Below are 24,366 nucleotides of genomic sequence, written 5' to 3'. Positions count from 1 at the left end.
GTTTTCTTGCCAAATTATTCCGACGGAGGTGAATATGCCTTGCATTTACTTGATGTTCATAGACAGTCCTTCACAGAACAAAAGACTTTAGAAAATCAAGTCAACTGTCGGTTTCCTTTTCCAGTGAACAGATGGGTAAGGCAGTCAGCAAGGTAACTCTGGCCAGATGGTTGAAAGATTTTGTTTCATTTATTGCCTAGGCCCATGAAAACACATTCTACAAGATGTTTAGCCAGTTCAGCAGTTTTCCTTTCCAGAGCTTCTATGGATGATACAAGTGCCAGCAGCTACTTGGGCTTCTCCCTATACCTTTTATTATTCATTGCATTGGACTTGGTTTGCAGGGGAAGAGCATCCTTTGGCTCGATGGTGCTCAGGAATATCATTACGTGAGTCCACCCACCGTTTTAGCTAGCTGGGGACTCTGTCCCATCTGTCAAGGATAAAATAAAGATTGACGACATCAGATAAAGAAGTTGTGTACTTACGATAATGTTCCATCTGTGTTGTCCATCTTCATTTATCCTTGACTTCCCTCCCACTATTCCCTGTCCTCAAAGATTTTTTGGTGGAGCAGATCATACACCTTGAAATGTTATGTTTATTCAAGAACAGTAGATAGGGCTTCCTTGTAGCTTCCTTTCTATATACACATATGCATGTGCGCGTGTGTGTATGTATGTATATATATATATATATATATATATATATATACACATATATATATATATATATATATATATATATATATATATATATATATATAAAACTTGAGAAGCCTGTCCACAGTCTTTGAGGAAAAAACTACACTCTATAACAAATAAAATACCTCGGAAGCTGGCACAATAAGGAGACTGAGACCAATAGTTCAAATCAGAAATTCCTTCTTCATTAAAAGCTACTTTGGTACAAACAATCCACAAGATAGAATCCAAAACAGTCTGAAAAATATTAAAATATTAAGCACTTTCATTCATTAAAATTGTGTTAACCAGTCGAACTTCATCAGAATAATCGACTGGTTAACACTATTTTAATGAATGAAAGTGCTTAATATTTTAATATTTTCATATTTTTCAGACTGTTTTGGATTCTATCTTGTGCATTGTTTGTATCAAAGTAGTTTTTAATGAAGGAATTTCTGAACTATTGATCTCAATCTCCTCATTGTGCCAGCTTCCAAGGTATTTTGATATATATATATATATATATATATATATATATATATATATATATATATATATATATATATATATATATATATATATATATTTCTGTTTATTTGTTCATAAATGCTTTTCTGCAAACTCGATCTGAGGTAATTGAGAGAGAGGGACTGTGGGTAGAGGTGAAGCTCAAGAGTTTTTGGCTGGCATGAGCTGTAGTAACGGCCAAGTCAGTTCCAATATCTAAACCAAACCCTCATCTGTCAAGGATAAATGAAGCTAGACAACATAAGTGGAACGTTATAGTAAGCGCATTACTTCTTTGTTCCTGTTATTTCGTAGCTTATTGTACCAGTCAAGAAGCAGATGCTATTCTTTTAGGACAGGCTTTGAATAGACTGGTAAAAGAGCATTGGGAGGAGTTAAGAATTAGTGGAGATTAAAGGAATTCTAAAGATGCACTCCACAGCATTTTTTTTGAGAAGAAACAAGTTCCTAATCCATAAATTTTTTTGAATAAAAGCATGCAGTAAATGTTTTCACCCCTTCTCTGCATCACCTTTGTCATGGTTGCTAATGCTAACTTTGCCCCTTACTCAAACACTACATAACTAAAACCCTTTCTCTAACAGTACTACTGTGCAAAAAAATGGACACAGAATGCACACAACACCAAACATGCACAACACTGAATCTATTCCAGTACCTAACCCTTACTTTTACCATAACCAGCAAACACTTGCACATAAAAGTACAGAACGTATTCCTCCCATTTCAAGGTTTTGCCCCTACATTCTTCGCGATCCTATGGAAACTGCAAAGGAAGTATCCATATTTGTTAAAGACCGTATCACTTTTTTGTCAGTTTCCTAGAAACTCAGAAATTAAACAGTTTGAGGTGCAATTCACACTACATATTGCAAACTATCATATCATTGCATGTTACCCCCCCCCCCCCCCGTGATCCCAGGTAGTAACCATTTGAGTTTCCTAAATATAATGGAAGAACTTCAAGTCAACGGAAATTTGTTTATCACAGGAGACTTCAACTCTGATGATAAACCATGAAGCTTATACTTCAACTGTAGATTACACCCAAAAATTACTTAATTTCATAAGCAAAAACTCATTGGACCCAATTGTCAAGGAACCAAGTAGTGGAAAATTATTCCTGACCTAGTCATTACCAACATGGCATCAAATATCTCCTATTATTCCCTACTCCAGTTAAATCTGATCACAAACTGGTAGCTTTTTCCTTCAAAATCTCCAAAGAGTTAGATGCAAAAATCACAAAGTTCAGAGGCTTTAGACCTACAAACCTTTTTACAGTTCTACGATAAAAAACTCAAATTCCAGTTTAACTGTATTACCTAAGATACTGACGCAGCAAGTAGTTATGCAAACAAACTCCATAAGCACCTAGATAAATATATTGATCTGACATTTCCTACCAGATTCAAACAAAATGGGAGTTTTAAAAGTAAATCAGCCTGGTAGTCTGTATGTAACAAAACTGAGAACCAGAAACCTTGACAAGAGTAACAAAAAAAGGGCCTAGGCTGCAAACACTAACGTCAAAAAGAATTTTAATAATAATTTGACATTATACTTTGACAGTATAGTTAGGAGCCCTAGAGGTGGACCCTGGGAAGATTTACTTGAGTAGAGGAAGACCTTGTGGCAACTCAAATTATAGACAAATGTGTTCCCTTGTTCCCTGGACTTAACAAATTTATTTCAATAGCCAACACCTTGAAGCTTTTATGAATTCTATGTGGAATGCTTTCAAAGTTTTATAATGTTATATTATCTTTTTGGGATATATTATTTGGAGTTATTTTGCTTTAAAAATGTGTGTTGTTTAATTGAGTTAATGTCATGTGATTAATTGTTTTTATTAGCCTGCATTTGTATATTGTAACTAGATTCTGATGAAGTCAGTTTTGTTATGACAAAAGAGCTTAATCGTGGTTATTAAAAAAAATGTTGACAATAGTGTTTGCAGCCTGGTCCCTTCGTTCCTGAGTACTGGTTTTGTTATTCTAGTCTGTATGTATAAATGTAAAATACAATAAAAGAAAAAAGATTCTTAAACTGTATAGTTTAAAAAAAAAAACTCAAATCAAGATTAACATTAAAAAGCTATCAAAGGAACTACATAAACACCATCAGGAATACGAAGGACTCCTATGAACATAGACTAGCATCAGAAGCTAAAGGCAATTACAAATCCTACCTTCTTTAATTATGTTTAAAAAACTAACGAGTAACACCAAACATTGCACAGAGCTTATCCAAAGTAGCCCTACCTACTCTGATCTAGTAGAGATAGCCAACAGTCGAGCAAATTAATTCAGACAAATTTCACACCCAAAGCATCTGTGCCAAGTTCACGTATCCCACAGAATCTGAAGCCCCCATCATAACCGAAGAACACTTGTTAACTCTCCAAAATAAAAAGTACTTCATGTACAGGGCCTGTTCATATACCCTGTTATCTGATAAGAAGTACAAACATGCCATCATATACCTGCCCCTATAGATGTTCAACCTGAGCCTAGCCAATGATTTTGTCCCAAAATGTGGTGCACAGCTGTTATAATGCCATTTTACAAAGGTGGACCCGCTACTGACCCTGCAAACTACAGACCAATTAGTCTGGTTAGTCTCACCTGAAAAGCAGCTGGGAAATGTCATAACTGACCTAATTAACTATGATATCAAAAATCTTGTAAGGCTTGATCAGTCAACACTTTGTATTTGCTAAGAGTAGATCTTGTATAACATGTCTGGTCAATTTCTTTGACAAGGTAACACAAGCCGTGGACAGTGGACATACCATCCATACCGCATACCCCGACCTAGCTAAGACTTTTGATACCGTGCTTCATGGTAACATAATAAACAAGCTGAATGAGCACCAAATTGACCCCTACACAGTTAGGTGCATAGCAGATTGGCAGAGGGATGGAACCCATGTAGTCAGGTTGACAGGTGTATCTTCAATAAACATGATGGTGACACCCTAAGGGCTTCGTTGTGGGACCCCTACTCTTCAGCATCTACTCTGCAGATCTTCATATTGCAAATGGTGATCTCTGGCTAACCAAGGTTGTAGACATTTGCAAAGTTGGTATTATCCTCAGCTCTTCCTCTGATATGCAAAAACTCCAACTGGAACTCAAAAATGTCAAAAGTGGGTTAAAACTAAATGCTAAAAATTGCAAAATCATTGCATTTTAATTAATCTTTCATCCATCTTGTACTATAGACAACATCAAATTTCAAAATGAAAGTATGGTGAGAGACCCCTAGGAACACGGGTAGATAATTGTCCTGCCTTTGACCATCACTTTACAGCAGTGGTTAGGATATCTTTTTATGTTGTGCAGCTACTTGCAAAAGGTATTTCATCTAGATCCAAGGGTGTTCGTACCTGTCTGTATTCCACATTGATCAGACCTATTAATCAAATACATTCTTGTTTTGAGGATGTATCTTTCTAGGCATATTAAGCAAATGGAATGACCGCAAAGGTTCCTAACTAAAAAGATCACAGGCTTAAAAGGCAAGTGTCACCAGGAGAGGCTGGAAGCAGTCCCTTTATTTGGTGTCCTTTAGACATATTGCGGTAATGGTGCTTTGCGTTTTGGGCTTTAGTGATCCAATAGCCCAAGACCTCTTATATCTCCATAAACCAATCAGTCCCAGTATCACCACAACCAGGAATCGAAACGTGCATAAGAAAACAAACCGCTATGGGGAGACAGGTTTTTCATGCAGTGCTAGCTTACTCCCATCTGGAACAAACATCCACTCCAGATTAAGCTGTTGTGACATACTATTTTCCTTCAAAAAAAGAATTGGAGAACTGATGGTTATCCACAAGTTATGTTTGTTTTTGTTTTTCTTTCGGCTTTTCCCAGTTAGGGGTCGCCACAGCAGAACTCCGGTCCGCTAATGATTGGCAGTAGATTGTTTACAGGTGCCAACTCAGCGCCCAACCTTCAGCGAAGGCAAGCCCATTCTACGCATGTCTTTTGAACGCTACTCGACCGCGGGGAGGACATGCAGACTCCATACAGAAGGTGCTCCAGCCGAGAATCGAACGGGAGAACCTCTTGCTGTGAGGCAACAACACTACCGCTGCACCACTGATATGACTAGCCTGCTGCTGCTTGAAAAAGGAAATAAGGTCTAAGGGCGGGTACTGGCATGGTGTAAAGTCCATAGGGTCCAGTTGCCTTGCATTCTCTATAATTCTGTGATTCTAACTGCTAAAATGCGAATGCACATCTTCACAACCGCCACTTTTTCATTGAAACGTTCACTTTCCTGCACAGTCCTGCTTACCTACATTGTATAAACTTTAACTCACCTATATGTGATTCACACAAATGAGTATTCACTCATTTGTGCATTCTCTTTTACATCAGAAAAAAATTTTTAATCATATGAGTATTCAGCGTTTCTGTTTCAACTGCACACACATATGGATAGATAAATGGATAGAAAGATAGCTATATTAGCCACTAGGTGGTGATGTTCTCTGCAGTTTGCACTGTTTTGCTGTACTCTGTTATGTTTGTATGTCTGCAATATATGTTTTTAAATTCCTGCACTAAAGTTGCAGTGTAGGCATTACAATATCCAGTCACAACCAGATAATGTCAATTGCAAATATATAGATAGCTCTATTAGCCATCAGGGAGCACTCTTCCTTACATTATGCACTGCACTAGGGCAGTCTTAGCTATATATTTTCAGTATGGCTTCATAGGGTATGTGTAATTGGGCTTGTTACATTTCACTACTTGCCTACTAGCTCACTGTACTATAAAACTTACTAAGATTTGTTACCTGCTTTGTTTTCTCATAACTGTCATTCTCATATCCCTGCATTGAAGTGCTTGTTCATCAGTTGCTACCACAGCTCTGTAAATACAACTAAATGTTTTAAAGGGATAGAATTGTATGTCAGGTACAAGCTCAGAATGTAACATTTTAATATTCTCAAAAGTGTATGCATTCAAGGTACTCATTATCACTGTAATAATCTGTCTTCACCCTGACTGTTATTGAGCACATTTGATGTTCCTGCTGCATTAACACTTAATTATGCTTTTGTTTTCTCTCTCTTACCTTCATAGCTTTCTACTTCCTCTCCTGCACTAAGAATTGGGAACCTACCTGCCTGGTCTTTAAGGACTCCTTCCATTTAATTTCTGACACTCCAGCGTCAGCTCAAAGAAACCTACCACCTAGAACAAACTCCCAGTTTCAAAGTGAATACGAAACAATGTTCTTCCCTAAACCTAATTGCTAAGCTGACCTTTTTGTATAGTCTTGTATGTAATGTAGTGACCGAGATAGGAACCCAGCAGCCATACCTCTCCCTACCCCCTTAATACTGACCTTCTCTCCTTTGACTACTATTAAAGCCAGCTCTACCAGCTATCTCTGCCATAGCTACCTATTACTGTACTTTACTCTTTGCCCACTAGGTGGCACTCTAACCAAGGCCATTGCTGCATCCTTTACCCCACTTTTTTCCCATACTTGATCTCTGACTATCTTTCCAGTCTTCATGCTACATTACACTACTCTTCAGTGTGTCTTCACCCTCCATCCAACTATACTCTTCTCATTTTCTACTCTACTATCCCTGAACTCCCACATAATTGCATTATCACAACCTACTCACCTGCTACTTCCACGAGTGCCACAGGAATTCTGCTACACACAGATTGTCTCTGCAGAATCTTCCTTCACTTGCTCTAACCTGCTGTCACTTATGGCTCACTCCGCTCCCCTGCCGTACCCCCAATTCCCACCCCCCAGGGTTTCTATACTTATACTCACATAACCACTCCTACTTCCTCCCTACCTATTAAACTCCACCCCCTTTCACTATCCCTCACTTCCTACTCCCTCCCCCTACACACCATCTATCGCCCTACCCATCCCTCCCATCTTTATAAGGCAATACCTACTCCTTTACCTTTCTCAACACCATATATCTAACTTATCTAAATCTCAACATGCTTGCAAAACAGACATCCTTCTCTATTCAACTACTACTTCTTCTGAACCTTATCTACGTCTGCTACCTTACCCAGCTGAGCACTACTACCCACTCACCATTTCTTCATACAGCCAATTCACTCCCCACAATACACTCATACTCATTTAGGTCAATATCCCCCAGCCTGTATCCTATTAACTATCTATTTTTCCACTACAAACTAATCACTCCTTACAAAATCTCCAGCCCCCCTCTAACCTCCAAAACCCTCACAAATCTAATAATACACAACCAAGAAACAAAGCAATCCAAATACCACTTTAGCATAATCCAACATCTAACAACCATTCTTCTATGTGGAGATATACATCCTAATCCTGGCCCAACCACCTCCTCCTCTACATCCAAATCCATCCTTCTAGCTTCTCTAAATGCCCAAAGTATAGCTAACAAAATTCCCAACCTGCATGCCTGGCTACTCTACAACAAACCTGACATCTTAGCTATCTCAGAAACCTGGTTAAAACCTCATATAAAATATGCTGAAATAGTACCACCTAACTACTCCATCATCAGAAAAGACAGGGCCCACAGAAAGGGTGACGGAGTAGCTCTACTGCACTCATCCTCCCTATCCGTTACTCCCTATAATAAACCCATTCCCCAACACAGAATTAATACTAGCTCTACTTCAATTAAATAGACACAAACACATATGCATAGCCTCCCTTTACATTCCCCCTGGATACAATATCTCAGTACTTGAAGATATCCTCTACTGGCTTTCTACCAATATCAGCAATGAAACTATAATCCTGGGAGACACAAACATTAACTGGTCCTGCATTCAGTCCCCTTCACACCCCCCCTAAACATCAACCTGTATAATTACTCTCAGCTCATCAACTCCATAACCAGGCCCTCTAAAGACTTCTCCAGTGGTAGCACCCTAGACTGGATCTTAGTCTGTCACCCCCACTACTACCCTGACAGTGGGACTCTCCCCGATTCCCTCAGCGACCACCTCCCTATCTTTACAAGGCATCTTCCTTCACCCTTACATTTAACTCATAATTACCTCACCACTCTCTGCCAAAAAAACTTCAACCCCAAAGCCTTCTCCGACTCCCTAAAATCACTAAACTGGAACCCTCTTAAGACTCTACCCCTGGAAAATGCTGTTGCCCACTTCAGTTCAACTTTCCTAAATCTGTTAGATAGCTATGTCTCCTTAAAAACAAAAATAATAAGAAACAAAACTGCCCCTTGGCTTACCAAAAACACACTAACTGCCATGCGCCTTAGAGACATAGCCTGGGCACATTACCAGGAAACAAAACTCCCACCACCCTTAATGAGTTCAAAACACTCCACAACAGAGTTAAAAAGCTTATTACAGCAGACCGACAGAATTACTTCTCCTTACTTCAAAACAACTATAAAACCAATCCACAAAAATTCTGGAAAGGTATCACTACCCTCCTAAAAGCTGGCACAACAGAAATCCCAAGCCCTAACCCAAATGCATTAGATATAGATCTAGCCACCCAATTTAACTCTTTTTTTCATAGACTCTATTTCCAAACTAACCTCATCCTTCTCTAGTAATACTTCACCCCCCCCCCACTTCTGCCTCTCCTCTCTTGTCACCCCCCCCTCACCTCCACACTCTCATACCCTCTCTTCCCAACCCCCACCATTCTCCATAAAACCCATTCCAACGTCTACGATAAAAAACTCCTGCAAAAGCTAAAACCATGCTCCAATGCCCACGATAACATTCCCTCATCCTTCCTTAGCATAGCTGCCAAAGCCATTGCCTTCCCTATCAGTATCCTAATCAATCACTCTATCCAAGAAGGTTTTGTACCCCAACTCTGGAAAAAGGCTTTCATCATACTCCTGCACAAAGGAGGCAATAACAACAATATTACAAACTTTTGTCCCATCGCCATCCTCTCTCCAATCTCTAAACTCCTAGAAAAATGTATCCATCTTCAACTCCTTCCCTATCTCATAGATAATAACTTATTAACTCCCACCCAACATGGATTCAGACCCAGTCACAGCACTATGAATGCCCTCCTGTCCTTCCTGGAAACTGTGAATAAAGCCAGGGATTCTGGCTTTACTGTATCTACTCTCCTACTTGACCTCTTTAAGGCCTTCGATACCATCTCTCACAACCTTCTCCTTACTAAACTTTCTAAACTAAACCTATCCCTTTCCTCTCTCAATTGGTTCACCAGCTACCTCTCTAACAGGCAACAAGCAGTCAAGTGGAAAAAGGCCATCTCCTCTTTCCTTAACAACCCCAGTTGTGTCCCCCAGGGTTCCATATTGGGTCCCCTCCTCTTCAATATATTCATAAATGATTTCTTCCACTCAATCCCTTTTGCTAACCTTATTCAATACGCAGATGATTCAACTATAATCTGTGCTGCCACATCCATCCCCACTCTCTTAAAGCTTACTCGAGACGCCTTCTCTACCACAGAACAGTGGATGAAAGACAATCACCTAGCACTCAATGCATCAAAAACCAAGCTCATGGTATTTAACCCCTCAAAAACCACCACCACCATTGATAGAAACCTATTTTCCATCACTAGCCATAACAACACACCTCTTGAACTGGTATCTGAAACCTAACTATTAGGGGTCCACATCGCTGACCAGCTTAAATTCAGTTCCCATCTACAACTAAACATAAAAAAACCCCACAAAAAACTTGGCATGCTCTACCGCCATTATCGCTACCTCACTGCATCTACTAAGTTCACTCTCTCTATTACATTTCTCATCCTTTCCCTCCTTTATGGTGCCCCTCTCCTAACAAACCTACAATCCTCTCTCAAGACAAAACTGTCCTCTTGTTATATTAAAATTGCCAAATTCGCTACTAGCCACAAATCATCAACCCACCACTGTGCATCTCTGCACAAACTAAACTGGCTAGAACTACCCAACTATCTCACCTGTACTCAACTTACTTATTTACACAAACTCATTTTTTACCCCTCTCTCTGTACCTCCCTTTCCTCTACCTTTAAAATGCACCACCCAGAAAGGCTCCTGAGATCCAACAACCAAAACCTAATAGAATTGTACAAACCTCTACGAACCCCAGGACAAAACCTCCTGTCCTTTGCCCTGGCACACCTATGGAACTCCCTCCCTCCATCCGTACCACCACAAACCTCTCTTCCTTTAAAAAAATCACTTCACTCACATCTAACATACAAGTGGGAATGCTCCTGCTCCCACCCCACATAGCCTATTCTTCTCTTCCTACAGGCAACTGTCTTATTTATTCCAGACTCTAATTTCATGTTTGCATCCAGCAAATACTAAGCCAATTGTAAATAGCTTCTTATAATTCTCTAACTGTACTATTCCATTTCAAGAAACTGTATATTTACAAATTAAATACTTTTTTGTACTTAATGTAACCTAAAATGTAATTGTAACTGCTGTAATCTTTGTTTTGTCTTGGAGCTTTTCTCCCCAGGACTCCATTGAAAACAGGTTCTTATTGGCCCAATGGACTATCCTGGTTAACCAACTGCAAATATATAAATAAATAAATAAACACTTCAGCTTTGATAGGAGCACTTTGGATTTGTACTGTACTATACAGAAGTTAGTGGACAATGTTGTCCTGTTTGTGTATGCTGAGCTTAATTTAGATGTGTTGTGCCTTCAGTGTATATTTGGTGTGCTTTTTCTTCTGTTTCTGTATAAAATGTTATTTTTGCACTGCTGCAATTCATTGTATTTTATACAGTCCAGGTGACATTGTAGATGAAATAGCATGTGATGACCTAGTACTTAATACTATGGATATACAGCCAGGCTGAATCCCAGCATGATTCAGTATGGAAAGCAGTAGCACCTTAATAATACTTAATGAGGCTGTGTTTGTTTTAACTTCTCACACACATATAGAGGTTCTGCTTCTTAACATACTGCTCATACAGTCTAACAGTCTAAGATCTGATGTTGTCTTTTCCATCCGTCTCATCTGTTGGGTGTATTGGATCTGACCGGATCTGACGCTGGCAACTCAGACTTTTGGATCTAAGGCTCTGTCCCCCTCCCCTACCCATAATTCCTGACAACCCTGACAGTTCTTCAAATCTCATTTGCCGCTTGAACTAGCCAGACTTGGTCTCCAGGACTCAGCGTGAATCTCATCAGATAAGTGTTTTTTTTATTATTTATTTATTTGTGGTCTTCAGACCTGTTTACCTCTGTTAGTCCTACAAAGCTTTTACTTTTTCCTTAGTGACAGGTTCAGCTGTTCCTTTGACCTGTGTTTGTTTTGAGCATTTCAGCCCTTTTCACTTCTGATCCTCTCCCTCACCCCTTCAAAAAATAGTTTGTATCTTTGTCTTTGCTAATTGGAATCATGTTAGAAAGTGTTGTGATTCATCTCCATTTTCTTATTGTGTTTGAGTGACAGCATGGTGTTGCTGTTGGGTGCTCAGTACAATGATGCACAAGTCACTGGGATTTAAGAAACACACTGCATGCAGGCATAAAATACCTCTTAGGACTCTCACACTGTACTGCCTGGATGCCACCCATCTTCAAGAGGAATGCTAGGTCTTTGCATCCTTTGGGCTGCAGGCCCTTCATATCATCAGTCAGAATTAATTTTAAAAGGCCTTCTTCCTACCTCCATGAGAGATTCGACTTCCTCTCTCTTGGGTTCTCCTTCATCCAAGAAGTCAGCAGAGAGAACAGTGGAAAAAGCAAGATGAGAAAAGTTCAAAGGGAGGGGAAACAGCAGAGAAAGGGAGAATGTAAAAGACAAGAAAGACCTAAAGAGAAAATGTTTCTGTAAGAATCCAGAAAGAGGTCTTTGGATCTTTCAGATGCAGTAGGTCCAGCTCCTAAAATGTTAAATCCTTGGATCAGACTCCTTGGCTGACTCATCTTGTTCTAGCAGAACCTAGATTTTCACCAGAGGCAACAATTCCTCGGTTCTGATTCTCTACTCTGCTATCCAAGAGCTCCTTTCATAGGACCTCCAAGTCACCCTTGACAGCATCTTCCTTCAGGTCAGTATGGTCATCAAGAAATTTATCCATGGCTGATTAGGATAGAGTGATGCAGAAATTCCTAAGGACATAGATTCAGATTTGGGTTCTTCCCACTTTCTCTCTGCCTGGGCTGCCAGGAAAAGACCCTACCTTCCTCCAATTAATTTCTTCTTTGCCAGTCTGCCCTTCAGATCTGGTGGTATTGGATCCATGTGCTTCCCTCGAAGTTCCTTCTTTGAAGCTGGTACACTGATTATCTTCAACTTTGATTGCATCACTTAGCTGCTAGACTCTGGTGTCAGATCTTGGGGACCCCCTAGAAGTGAGAATTCAGCATTGGCTTACTGGTGGATGGGGATCAACGCCGACGCTTTTGGATTTGTCCCTTCCTGTTCGTGCCTTGGTGCTAGATAGCTCAGCTCTTTTGTTTGTTTCAGAGCTGAGCATCTCGTGAGGGTCTCCTGCCTGGGTATTCAGGGGTTTCAAAGTCCGTTTGCTGACAAAACCTTCCAACACTTTTGAAAGATTACCTGATATTAGCATTCAGGAGAAAGCTCATCTCTGTACTCTCATGCCTGGTCTGCAGTCTCTCACAATTTGTTTGTACTGAGAATAATAACTAGATGCCATGGCATTCCTTTTCTTTATCCATCAAAAAGGTTGCACTAAAACCTTTCCAATGTCCCACCCTCACAGAGGAGGCAGCAGCACAGGAAATCACAAAGCTGCTACACAAGAGATTCATCCAGGAGGCCCCACCAGGCAAGCATAGATCTGGAATTTACTCACAATTCTTTTTGGTTCCAAAGAAAAATGCGGACCTCAGGCCCATTCTGGACCTCATTCACTGTAGCCAATTTTTGAAACAAGAAACCTTCCGGATGGTCAAGGTTCAGTGCATTTTACCTGTTATGAGGATAGACAACTGGATGTGCTCAGTGGACCTTCAGGATGCCTATTACCTCATAAAAATAGTGTGGTAGTACAGGAGGATCCTTCGCTTTCAGGTGGGAGCCTATCTCTTCCAGTTCAGAGCACTGCCTTTTGGACTCACCACAGTCCCACAGATGTTTTCCAAGTGCATACCTGTGGAAGCTGCACATCTCAAACTGCAAAGGTTCCAGGTGTTCCCATATTTAGATGACTGGCTCATAACCACCTCCATGAGGGATCGACTAATCCAAGCCAAAAGTTCCTTGCTGCATTTGTACGGTCATCTAGGAGTCACGATCAGTATGGAAAAGTCCCATTTAACAATGGTCCTGTCCATGAAATTCATGAGATGCTACCTGGACACCACATTAGAAGCAGCCAAACTTCTAGAATCAAAGTTAGGCATGCTACACCAACAGGATTCCCTGATCCATTCTCAACAAAATCCCATGGTGAGAGCCATGCTATGTATTTTGGGCTGTATAGCAGCTTCTCTCACCCTTGTCCTCACAGCAGATTCCACATGAGAATATTGCAGTGGACTCTATCTGTACAGTGGTCCATCCTGCATTATCCTATGTAATTTCTAGTCAGACTCATGGAGATCTGCAGGCAACATATTCATTGGTGACTAAATTATGCTCTAGTATCTTTAGGTCCTCCCTTTGTTCTCCATTTTCCGAGAGCCACTGTGACGACTGATGCTTCCCTTCTGGGGTGGGTGGGACATTTTGAGGGAAAGACTGTCCAAGACACATGGTCTTCAACAGAGGCCAATCTTCACAACACTATTTTGGCTGTGAGGTTAGTCCATCTAGCATTGCAGGTATTCCCTACTATAGATTCCTCAGCCAGCTATACCTCACTATGCAACTGAGCCAAGCAATCCATCCACAGACACAAAAACAACCACTACCAAAACAAACAAGTCTCAATTTTAGCCAAACCTAAAAGATTCAGGAGAGAAATCAACCAGTTGACTAGTCAAAAAACTCAACACAACTTCACTCCCTGGAACCCCTCTAACACTACCACAGACAGACTCTCATGTGCTTACTTCCTTAATGAGTTCAGCAACCTGCCACACATCAGCAACAACACAAACCTACCACCCCCACTGCTACTTTCTCCCTCTTTACATTCCACTATTTCACTTCAGAAAGATTAGAACTAAAGACAGAAACACAAATTGACCATATACAAATATATACTTCCCCAGGATCAGATAATCTAGCCCCTTGGTTCATTCACCTTTGTAAAAACTTCATATCTCACCCTCTTACTCACATATGCAACCTCTGCCTAACTAATAAGATTATGCCTCAGATATGGAAAACAGCTATAGGCACTCCTATTCCAAAACTACCCAAGTCAACTACTGCTTCATTATGTACAACCAGATTGCTGCTTATTTACATCAGTACCATCTTCTGTCCGGGAAATAACATGGATTCTGGTGTGGACACAGCACCATAACAGCTCTCTGCTCCCTCACAGATGAAATCCTATCCAGTATGGACAAAGGCAGCCTGGCAGGAGCTTATATTGTTGACTTCACAAGAGCCTTTGATCTAACTAACCATAACTTACTGTTTGGAAAATTAACTGAAATATGCATTAGTGATGATGCAAAACCTTGGCTTGTAGATTTCTTCACCCATAGATCCTTCAGCATGAAAGTAGGGACCACCACCACCTTAGAAACAGCTCCTCTCATGAAATGAGTTCCCCAAGGTTCCACTTTAGTCCATTGCAGTTTTCCATATTTACCAACAAACTCCCATCTGATTACCCTCAGCTACCTCTAATTCTTTATGCAGATGACATGGTCCAGACAGACGATATGTTGGTAGTCTGATACAGCAACAAGAAGGAACCTCTTCATACACTTTATGTTGAGAGACCATGAGGATTTGGCAGTGGACAATATCTTCCCAGCACTTTTTGATTGTAGCACATACCCCGGGGAAATCCAATGTATTAACATTCAAGTTGAGCAGTTCCATTCTTCTACAGCATGAGTGATTTCTAAATTGGACAGTGGTTTCCATGATTTTCTGCCACTGGGGCCAGCCTTGCTGCAGTCTGTTTGCAACCCTGACCAAAACCAACACCAAATGCAGTAGCTACACTGAAATAATTCCACAGGAGGGTCAGTTCCCAAGGGGCTCCCTAGTACACACTTGGTCCCAGGGTCTCCTTTATGCGTACTTTCCATTTCCCCTCATAACCACATTTCTAGAGAAAGTAGCCTGGTGCAAGTCGAAATTGATCCTGTCACCAGCTTTTGGCCTTGATGCGTATCTGTCCCCTTCCTGTGTCGTTATCTGGTGTACTCTCCTTGGGTGCTGGACCCTATACCAAATTTGATCATTCATGTGTTCAAGAGTCACCTGGACATCACATCCCTCAAGGTGACCATTTGGTTTATCCAGTCCCATTGTTGACCAGAAATTCCAGGCTTTTGTCCACTGTGATCTGCATCTTCTCATCATCTCACAAAACTTCCAACTGGAAAGTTTATAGAAGGAAGTGGAAGAGATTTTAAGTCTGGGGGCATCTGTCAGGGGTCTGAATCCTTTCCCAGCTCCAATACCATCAATTCTAGGTTTCCTAGCAGATCTTTTTCACAGAAGCTAGCTACTCCAATGGCAAACTTCAGTTGGTAGCTATCTCAGATTTTCATGTTGGTAAAGACCAAACTTTTATTGCATCATTAAAGCTGTCTTAAGGCCTTTTGCATGGTAGTTTTCTCCTGCCATGTCCTCCAAGATCCTTTTTCCCCTTGGGACATTATTGTTCTACTTCAGGCCTTGATAAAACCCCTCTGAATCTGCAGCTACTATAGAATTGGAATTCCATTTTTGGAAAACTCATTTTCTGGTAGTTCTTGGCAAGAAGAATTTTTGAAATGCAAGCCTTGTTATGCAAGCCACCATACTCATTCTTCCAGATGAATGCTAACTTCCTTCCTTAAGTTGTTGACTTTGCCTTGTATCAGGCTATTACTCTCCTGGTTTTCTTACACAACTTCTCAAGCAAGGGCAAATATCTTCTACATTTGTTGGATGTTCATCATCCGTTACACTTCTAGTTACACTGTACCAAAGGACTTCAAAAAGAAAATCTTACCAACTTTTTCTTTCTTTTTCTAAAACTAAATTGGGAACCATTGTCTTCAAAGCCACATTGTCTAGATGGTTGCCCAATCGCATTATGTTTGCCAGTACAACTAAGGGACTGTCACTGTCTCACAAACCTAAAGCTCATTCAACTAAGTGTGTGCCAGCCTCTACAGTTTTCTTCTCTAGAGTCTCTGTAGATAATGGCTGTGCTGTGGCTACATGGTCTACAGTGCATACATTTATCTCTCATTACAAGCTGGACCTACAGTCCAGGTCTAAGGCTTCCTTTGGCTCCACTATCCTTTGAAACCTCCTTCTTTGAATCTGACCAGGGTTTGTGGTAGCTGGTAACTCTGTCCCAACAGTTGTCACAGACAGAAAAGACAGCATCGGATAAGAAGTTTATGTACTTGCCATACCGCTGGATCCTTATTGTCTTCTTCCTTCTGTCTCTGCCTTCCTTCCCTCCACCCCCCTGCCATATTGTGGGTTCTTGATTGATTGTGCTGGACCTGTCCACAGCCTTCTCTTACTTCCAGTCTTGGGCTGTTTTGTTGTCATTTCAGGCTTTTTCTTGGTTGTTAAGTATATTAGAAACATTCTGTATAAGCAGGCAAACTTGATCTGAGGAACTATTAAGGCAGAGGGCAATTATGGGCTGGGAGGAGCCTGAGCCTTGGATCCAAAAGTTTGAGAGTTGCCATCGTCAGATCTGCTTGAATCTGATATACCCAACAGTTGAGACAGATGGAAGAAGAAAACATGGATCTAGCTTTATGGTATTTACACAACTTTCATTTTATACTGCTTAGGCTGTCTACAAAGATTCTACAAAGCATATCTCTTTCATTCAGGTGCATATGCACGGCTGCTTAGCTGATGTGTGTTGAGGTCTCATCGGGGTTTGCACCTGAGGAGATTTGCAGCTTATACGGAACAGTAATTATAAGATCTCTAGCTCTCACTTAAAGGGGGTATGTGTTTCCTCATGTGCTTTCTGTACACCACCTAGCTGGTGCATAACTTGCCATCTGCATCACATTGGAATGACTGCAGTCATTATTCCCTTTCAGATTTGATTCTGGTTCAGGTACCTTTCACTACAGTGTGGGTTAGTGGATTCCTTACCCCAGTTTGGAGGTGAGTTTTCCCCTTTATTCTGCTAATGCCCGCACGGTCTCTTAAGATTAATGCTTTATCGGTGAGGTGCGAGTCGACTTTGGAACTTCAGTAGATTAATGATATTGGGGAGTATATTGAACATCATTCACACATAAACATTATTGAACTCAGGGTTGTCCTTTTGGCTTTGAAGTTGTAGAAGTCAGAACCTGTCTTATTGAGGTTGGACATTCAGCCTTCATTGTGCCATTTGAACAAACAAGGGTTATGTGCTGCTGCCTGCATCAGCCAAGAGGAAATTTGGGTATGACAGCAGTTTGTTCCCAGTAACAGTCCACATCCTAGGAGAAACAAATGACCTTGAGGACAGCTTGAAATTACAGTACTACTACTGTCTTGTAGCTTTATTTCAAAAGGAAGGAAATGCATTTGCCCCTTCTTCTGAAGACAGGGCCTTCTAAGATATGGAATAGTTGACATCAGGGAGAATGTAGATGTTATATTTGAAGTTTAGGAAACTGCTGTACTCCCCATATTCTGATTTCACTAGCAGGGTAGGACTAAATGTGCTTTAATCACATTCCCCACAGATTAGTGGTGGATCCTGTACCAACCCAAGACAAAATCCCACTTCTGCTAAAGAATTATCATGCGTTAAAGTCAGGACTTATTATGGCAAACACTGATTACACAGAGGAGTCCAGTTAAAGGCCTGTCAAATCCTGTCCTATCCCAGTTCACTCTAGCTGCTGTGGGTTCCACTGATGTGGCCAGATGATCACCTACACTTCACAGCATAGCTGCTGAAGTAGTCCTGCCAGTCCTACCAGACTGTCCCAGAGATATCTCGGTGACCCTGAAGGTATGCTGGTCCATTCACTATTCTAAACTGTCCATAAATACTGTACTTAATTCTTGCCTTTGTGGCCGCTGGTGATGGCTTAAAGGATCCATGACAGACCAATTCATGTACTCGGTTAACACTTGAATAGATTAAATTAAAATTGTTTCTGGAATTGCAGACCATTTGTATGCAGTAGATATTCTCATTTTTTTCCAAAACAGAAACGTATTGTTACACTTCTAATTCAGTAATCCAAGAGGCACTTTTTCATACAACTTCCTGTAGAAAGGCAGAGATAATCCTAGCCTGATGGTAAACAGAAGTCAACCTGCAAGCTTAGCATGCTCCCAGACTAACAGCTTTATAGCAGCCAGTGTTAGAATTCCAGACAAATAAGTGTCCAAAATGCAATTTATTCAAGCGTCTACATTAGGGAATAGTATAAAACATTAAATTAGTTTTACCCTAAGGAGTACTTGAGAAGCTACAGTTACTACTCTTCTGAGTGCTCAGGACAGACTACATCGGCAACCAATACCCTGGTTATGCTTTCACTTCTTGCAGAATTATTGTCTCTGTTGCTTCACAAAATATTGAAGTGTTTCAGGTAATAACTTTGTCAATTATTTATCGAGTAAGTGACCATATCTGCTGACATTTTTCAGTCGCAATCCTAGCCAAAGGCAGTACAAAAATTTTTCATTAACATTACATAAGGTTATGGATACTGGACTACAGTAACAATGATGTTCTATATAAATAGCATAGATAACTTTAAATAGGATTATGAAACGTTTTGGAAGACTGACATTTAAGCAAAAAAGAAAATAGGTAACAGTGTTTTAACATCCAGTGTTAAAGAATGGATAGGAGTGAGAATAGACTTTAGATTATAGTGCCAGGCAGACATTTGTCTACATTACAGTAAATACCTTTCTTCTGAAGTTTATACTAGCAAAGAGTTAGATACAAATGCAGTTATCTCTAAAGGATTTGCATTCCTACATAGTGAAAAAACTATTTCTGCAGTTTCACGTGCATGTTGTTTTAAAAAGTACAAATTTCAGTAGGAATTTGATTCCAATATATACTAGAGAATTTTTTGAAAAGGACTTCTCCCCAGTAGTGACACCAAACACTGTCCTCTTTACTGTTAGAGGCCTTCAATCTTGAGATCTGAGAGTGTGTATAATCTTTATTATACAGTCATAGCTTGTTAGTATTCACAAATGGGGTCTATATCATTTCATTGAAAACTCATTTCATCAAAGCTTAATTCATAGACACATATTCACTGAAAACCCAATTCACTGAAAGCTCAATTCACTGAAAACCCATTTCGCTGAAACTCATTTTGTTGAACGGTATGTAGGGCATATTACCCACTGTTGTGCGATCCTGGAGGCAGTATGTAAAGTAAAGGGGGTGGGGGGCACAGCCCCCCACATTCGGGGGGTGAAGCCTCCCCCATAAATTGGTTATATGTTCTGTTCTGGAAGAATTTATTCATTACACTTGTAAGTATCCATCTGTAAGCTTTAAAATATTTACAACCCCTTACTTAATATACTAACTCCAGGATCGCACAACAGTGGGGAAATGGCCATATATACCTTTCAACGAAATGAGTTTCAGTGAAATGGGTTTTCAGTGAATTGGGTTTTCAGTGAAGTGAGCTTTCAGTGAATATGTGTCTATGAATTAAGCTTCGATTAAATGAGTTTTCAATGAAATGATATAGACCCTCACAAATGTGCATGCTGATTGCTCAGCCCAGCCAGCTTGTCTGTTGTCAGTCGAGCGCATACCATTAGTAAAAGGCTGGTCAGTCTTAGCTTCTATTAATATGAGGTCTGGAAGTATACGTTTCAAGTGTCAAGATTTTCACAGTGTCCAAAATTTTGCCTCATATTTTAGGTCTGTCCCCTCATAAAATTTGTGTTTTTCCGGCAAATCACTGAGGAGTGAAGACACTAAATAATGACAATACATTTTTGCAAAATGTATATCCTTCAGGGAATGCACAATAGCATAAATCCTGTTATTCTAGCAGCTTTCTAAGTTTATAAGAGCTGTGTTACAATAGGGTCCTTTGTCCCCTTTATTTTAAAGCTCTGCAACATTTCTTGAGCTATGAGGTTGAGAGGTACATACAGACGACAGAGCAAATTCAAGGAAAATCAGATACATTCTGCAAACTAAAGAAATGTACCTGATTTTCCTTGTATTTTGCCCTGTCTCTAAACTGTCCGGATTCTGTAGGTTTTTTTCCAAAAAAAAAAAAAAAAGCAACAGGCATCTTCCTTTCTCTGTTGCTTACTTTCCGCAGCACTGATGTACTGTGCAAGCATGGGTACGCAAGTCCCCTATGCATGCTCAGTACATCAACAAATGTGGAAGAATACAGAATACAGTTGTGCAGAGGAACACCATGGCGCTGTTATACAAAGACATTATTTAAGAAAAGTAATTTCTTTCTTAAGTAATGTCATTGTATGAGAGCAGTAATTGACTTGCTAGCTGTGGGTATATTGAAGATTTACCCACGGTTGGCTTTGTTTAATCATTTGGGCTTCATCCTGGTGATCAAACTATGCCGACACATCGGTTATTGCTTAACTAAAGGATGACAAACTGCTAGCATCCACCTCTAATTGGCCAGACAATACTGCTGCAGACTGTCATTGGTGTGTATAGTTATTTGGCTTATTAACGTGATTAAAACAGTAACTGGGTCAGTCCTCAGCCTGATATTCTGGGATTGCGTCACTTTGCTACAGTGAGTCCAGACAAAGGGTAATGTGTTGAAGAATATTAACAGTCTTCAGTGGTAATTGGAGTGTGTGTGTGTGTGTGTGTGTGTGTGTGTGTGTACAAAAGGTAAACAGCACTTTGTATGAAATACATATGCCAAATCTTTTTGATTTTAAATTGCATGACACTTTTTTTTTTTCTTTTGCTTTAGGCTTTTCAGAGATTAGCTGCACTCATCAAAGAAGCTGTACAAACTGGAAGAGAGACGCGTTAACCCCCTAAAAGTTTACATTTTCCATATCAGTAACAGTGTTTTTATTTTTATTTTTAAATTACATATATGCTACCAAATTGCAAACCTGTTGGATTTATAGCTAAAGATTAAAACACTAGTTACTTGAATATTGCTGTGATTTATTAAAAAAATATTTTTTTAATGTGATAACTTGTATAACTGTATGACCTTAATAAGTTATGATTTAAAAAAAAAAATCCATTTTAACAAAATTAATATATTTACGACTGTTTGACTCCCATTTGTGCAACTATTAACTTTTTTTAGCCGATATATTGACCTCGGTGCATTGGTTTGGACCCAAACTCTTAAGATGCAGATGCTATCAAATCCAGACCATGTCATATTACTTTTTCAGATGGTCAAATTGTGCATTTAATGTTAACATTTTAGCTCTAGTCACTTGATCTGCCATTTCCAAATGTGCCCTGCTTTTGACTTAATAAAAAGTTTTTATAATAAATGGTTAATAATCATTGGTGGTATTAAAAATTCTGTAAAGAAGCAGCTTTGAGAGAGTGCATTGACTGCATGTATATTCAACCTGTCGTCAGCGGAAAATCATCCTAGCACTAAAAAAATAACATTGTGGTTTACTTAACAGCAAAAGTGTCTTGTTCTGACCATTTTTTCACAGCTGTGCTTATCCCCAACAAAAGCCAGTGCTGGTCATATTAAAGTGTGATGCTATGAGATTTCCGAATAAGGAGTGTTGGCAAGCACTTAAATCCATTTTGAAACATTTGTCTCTCATCTACATTTTCAATTCATGAGTGCATAATCTAATCACTTTATTTTTGCCATAGCTGTAGTTTCTGTAGATTTTCATTAAATTAGTTACACAGCATTAAGTATTTTTCCACTTTTTTTTTTCTTTGCTTGAGGACGTTTTCCCCTTCAAAATCCTTTGACAAGTGTTCTTAAGATAGACAGATCCTAAGGACTTCCGCACTTAGTGTCTTACTTTGTTAGGAGCCAGCTTATAATTCAGGTGCTTGTGATCACTGTCTGAATTTTATAACCATTTTAATAAGGCTTAAATATTTATCCTTCTGTTTGATAGTAAGCAAATTACAAAACTTGCAAAGGACATCTAACAAAAAAAAAAAAGGTGGAAAAGTAAATTGTCCAGTTCATTTGATTTGAAAATGCAACCCAAAAGAGAGGGATCCAAGTATGCTGGAAGAGAAGCATTAACAATAGAACACAATTCCTCCCCCAGCTCCACTGAAGATGTGTCTATACCTTAGGCCTCCCACTTTTGGGTCATAAAGGTCAGTCATTAAATTGTCTGAAAATGAGTCATCTGTATCAGTCTGAACTTCTAAGCTGAAGCAGGATACTAAACATTTAATAGTGGGGGGTTGTAAATGTACACACAGGCCTGTACTGTTAAAGAATGCAACACTGACATCAGCATCACCTGCACTGGAACCTTCAACTTGGTATTCTAGTCATTTTGTTTATAAAACATCCACAATGGAGTCATTTAATATAGTTCAGAAAACCAAACACCAAGACAGAGTCTCTTTAGGACTCCTCTGGATTCTGATCAGGCAGGAACTTGACCATATCATTGGTGATAGGATAAGTTAAAAGAAAGATGGAAAGGCCTTTTTCCTTGATATCTTTAGATGAAGAGGAAATATAAATGATAGAGTGTAACCTGTAGCTTTGATGCAGGCCATATTGACACATCCAGTCAGTTTTCTGGATTGACAATGAATATACCACTTTTTGGCCAGCAGGTAATTCTATGGATATGTTTTGTTGGCTGGTCAGTGAATGATCATTCTTCAGCATTAGATATGACATGAAGAGAATGAAACAGTTGAAATGATCCATTCCTCCATTGTTTATACATTTAAAGACATAGCTGATGCTAACTTTCAAAGTCTGTAGCACCCCAAAAAGTAGGCAGACAGTACAGAAATGCCATGGACAAAGTCCTTATAGTAAGTTGCTTACCCTGCCACTGTTTTTCTTGAAGTATTTGCAGTACTAGAAGAAGTCTACCTCTGGTTCCCCTTCTATGTGACAGATAGTATGATCCTAGGGTATTCGGTTCTTCTAATATAGCTTTTAGAACCCTTACCTGTTTAACATGGTATTAACTGCGGTGGTGGTGCTGCGGTAGCATTGTCGCCTCACAGTAAGACGCTGTCCGGTTCGATTCTCAGCTAGAGCGTCTTCTGCGTGGAGACATGCGTGAATGGGCGTACCTTCGTTAAAGGTTGTGTGGCAGAGCTGGCAACTCGGTACGTAAAAGTCACTGCCAATCATTAGCGGACCGGAGTTCCGCTGTGGCGATCCCTAACCGGGAAAAGCCGAAAGACACAACAACAACAACCTGTTTAACATGGTAACTTTTCTAAGTTTCATTCTCCATTCGAGAACAGGAGGATATCAAGTAGGTTCCTATCAGTGATTTGAAGTAATAAGAGGGTGCTGATTACTGCTACAGACTACAGCTAATAAGACAAGTATACATCAGCCTACATGCAGTTTCCAGGGCTCCAGTAACTGGATAGCCCAAAGCAGCCTTGTGGTTCAGTGGAAAGATCTCTGCCTCACAGTTTCAAGATCCAAGGGTCAGTTCTGCCTCCAGTTACTGTTCATGTTCAGACTGTATGTATGACTCAAGTTTGAGTGTGGGTCTTTTCCAGGCACTCTGGTTTCCTTCAGAAGCATGTTCGTAGGTGATTACTAGGTTAATGGAGCAGGAGTCTTTACAAGCCTAGCTAATAATACCCAAGATATTACAGTATTATATCTTAATTCCCCAGATATGGGATGGGGTAGTTATTGGGGTAGTGACTTTTTGGGTGCTGGAGCACTAAGTCATTTTACAGACTATATCTGTCCGTAATGGACATGGGCAGTATCGCAAGAGTGAATTTACTGTTCCCCATTCATTTATCCAAATTCTTTTTGAAGAGACTGAGGGATGGGCTTTGTTTTACAAAGATGGGAAATTTATTCGTTGTTACCTCACAGCAAGAGGTTCTCCCGTTCGATTCTCGGCGTGGCTTGAGAGTGCCTTCTGTGTGG

At 39.9% G+C, this 24,366-nt stretch overlaps 1 protein-coding gene across 1 annotated transcript in view; it reads left to right on the top strand.

Annotated features, from left to right (window-relative positions):
• The window catches only part of LOC122792864 (kynurenine/alpha-aminoadipate aminotransferase, mitochondrial-like), an 808,921-nt gene extending 787,143 nt beyond the window's left edge, over positions 1 to 21,778 (top strand). Inside the window, exon 12 of the mRNA XM_044060423.1 lies at positions 21,232 to 21,778. Coding sequence (XP_043916358.1) covers positions 21,232 to 21,294 — 63 coding nt within the window. The 3' untranslated portion in view covers positions 21,295 to 21,778. The remainder of the gene's footprint in view (positions 1 to 21,231) is intronic.
• The last annotated feature ends 2,588 nt before the right edge of the window (positions 21,779 to 24,366 follow it).

The sequence above is a fragment of the Protopterus annectens genome, chromosome 2.part0 (assembly GCF_019279795.1).
Source record: "Protopterus annectens isolate FY-2018-M chromosome 2.part0, PAN1.0, whole genome shotgun sequence".
In the NCBI taxonomy this organism is placed as follows: domain Eukaryota; kingdom Metazoa; phylum Chordata; order Ceratodontiformes; family Protopteridae; genus Protopterus; species Protopterus annectens.
The sequence above is the reverse complement of the archived record's forward strand: the minus strand, read 5'-3'. Positions and strand labels throughout refer to the sequence as shown.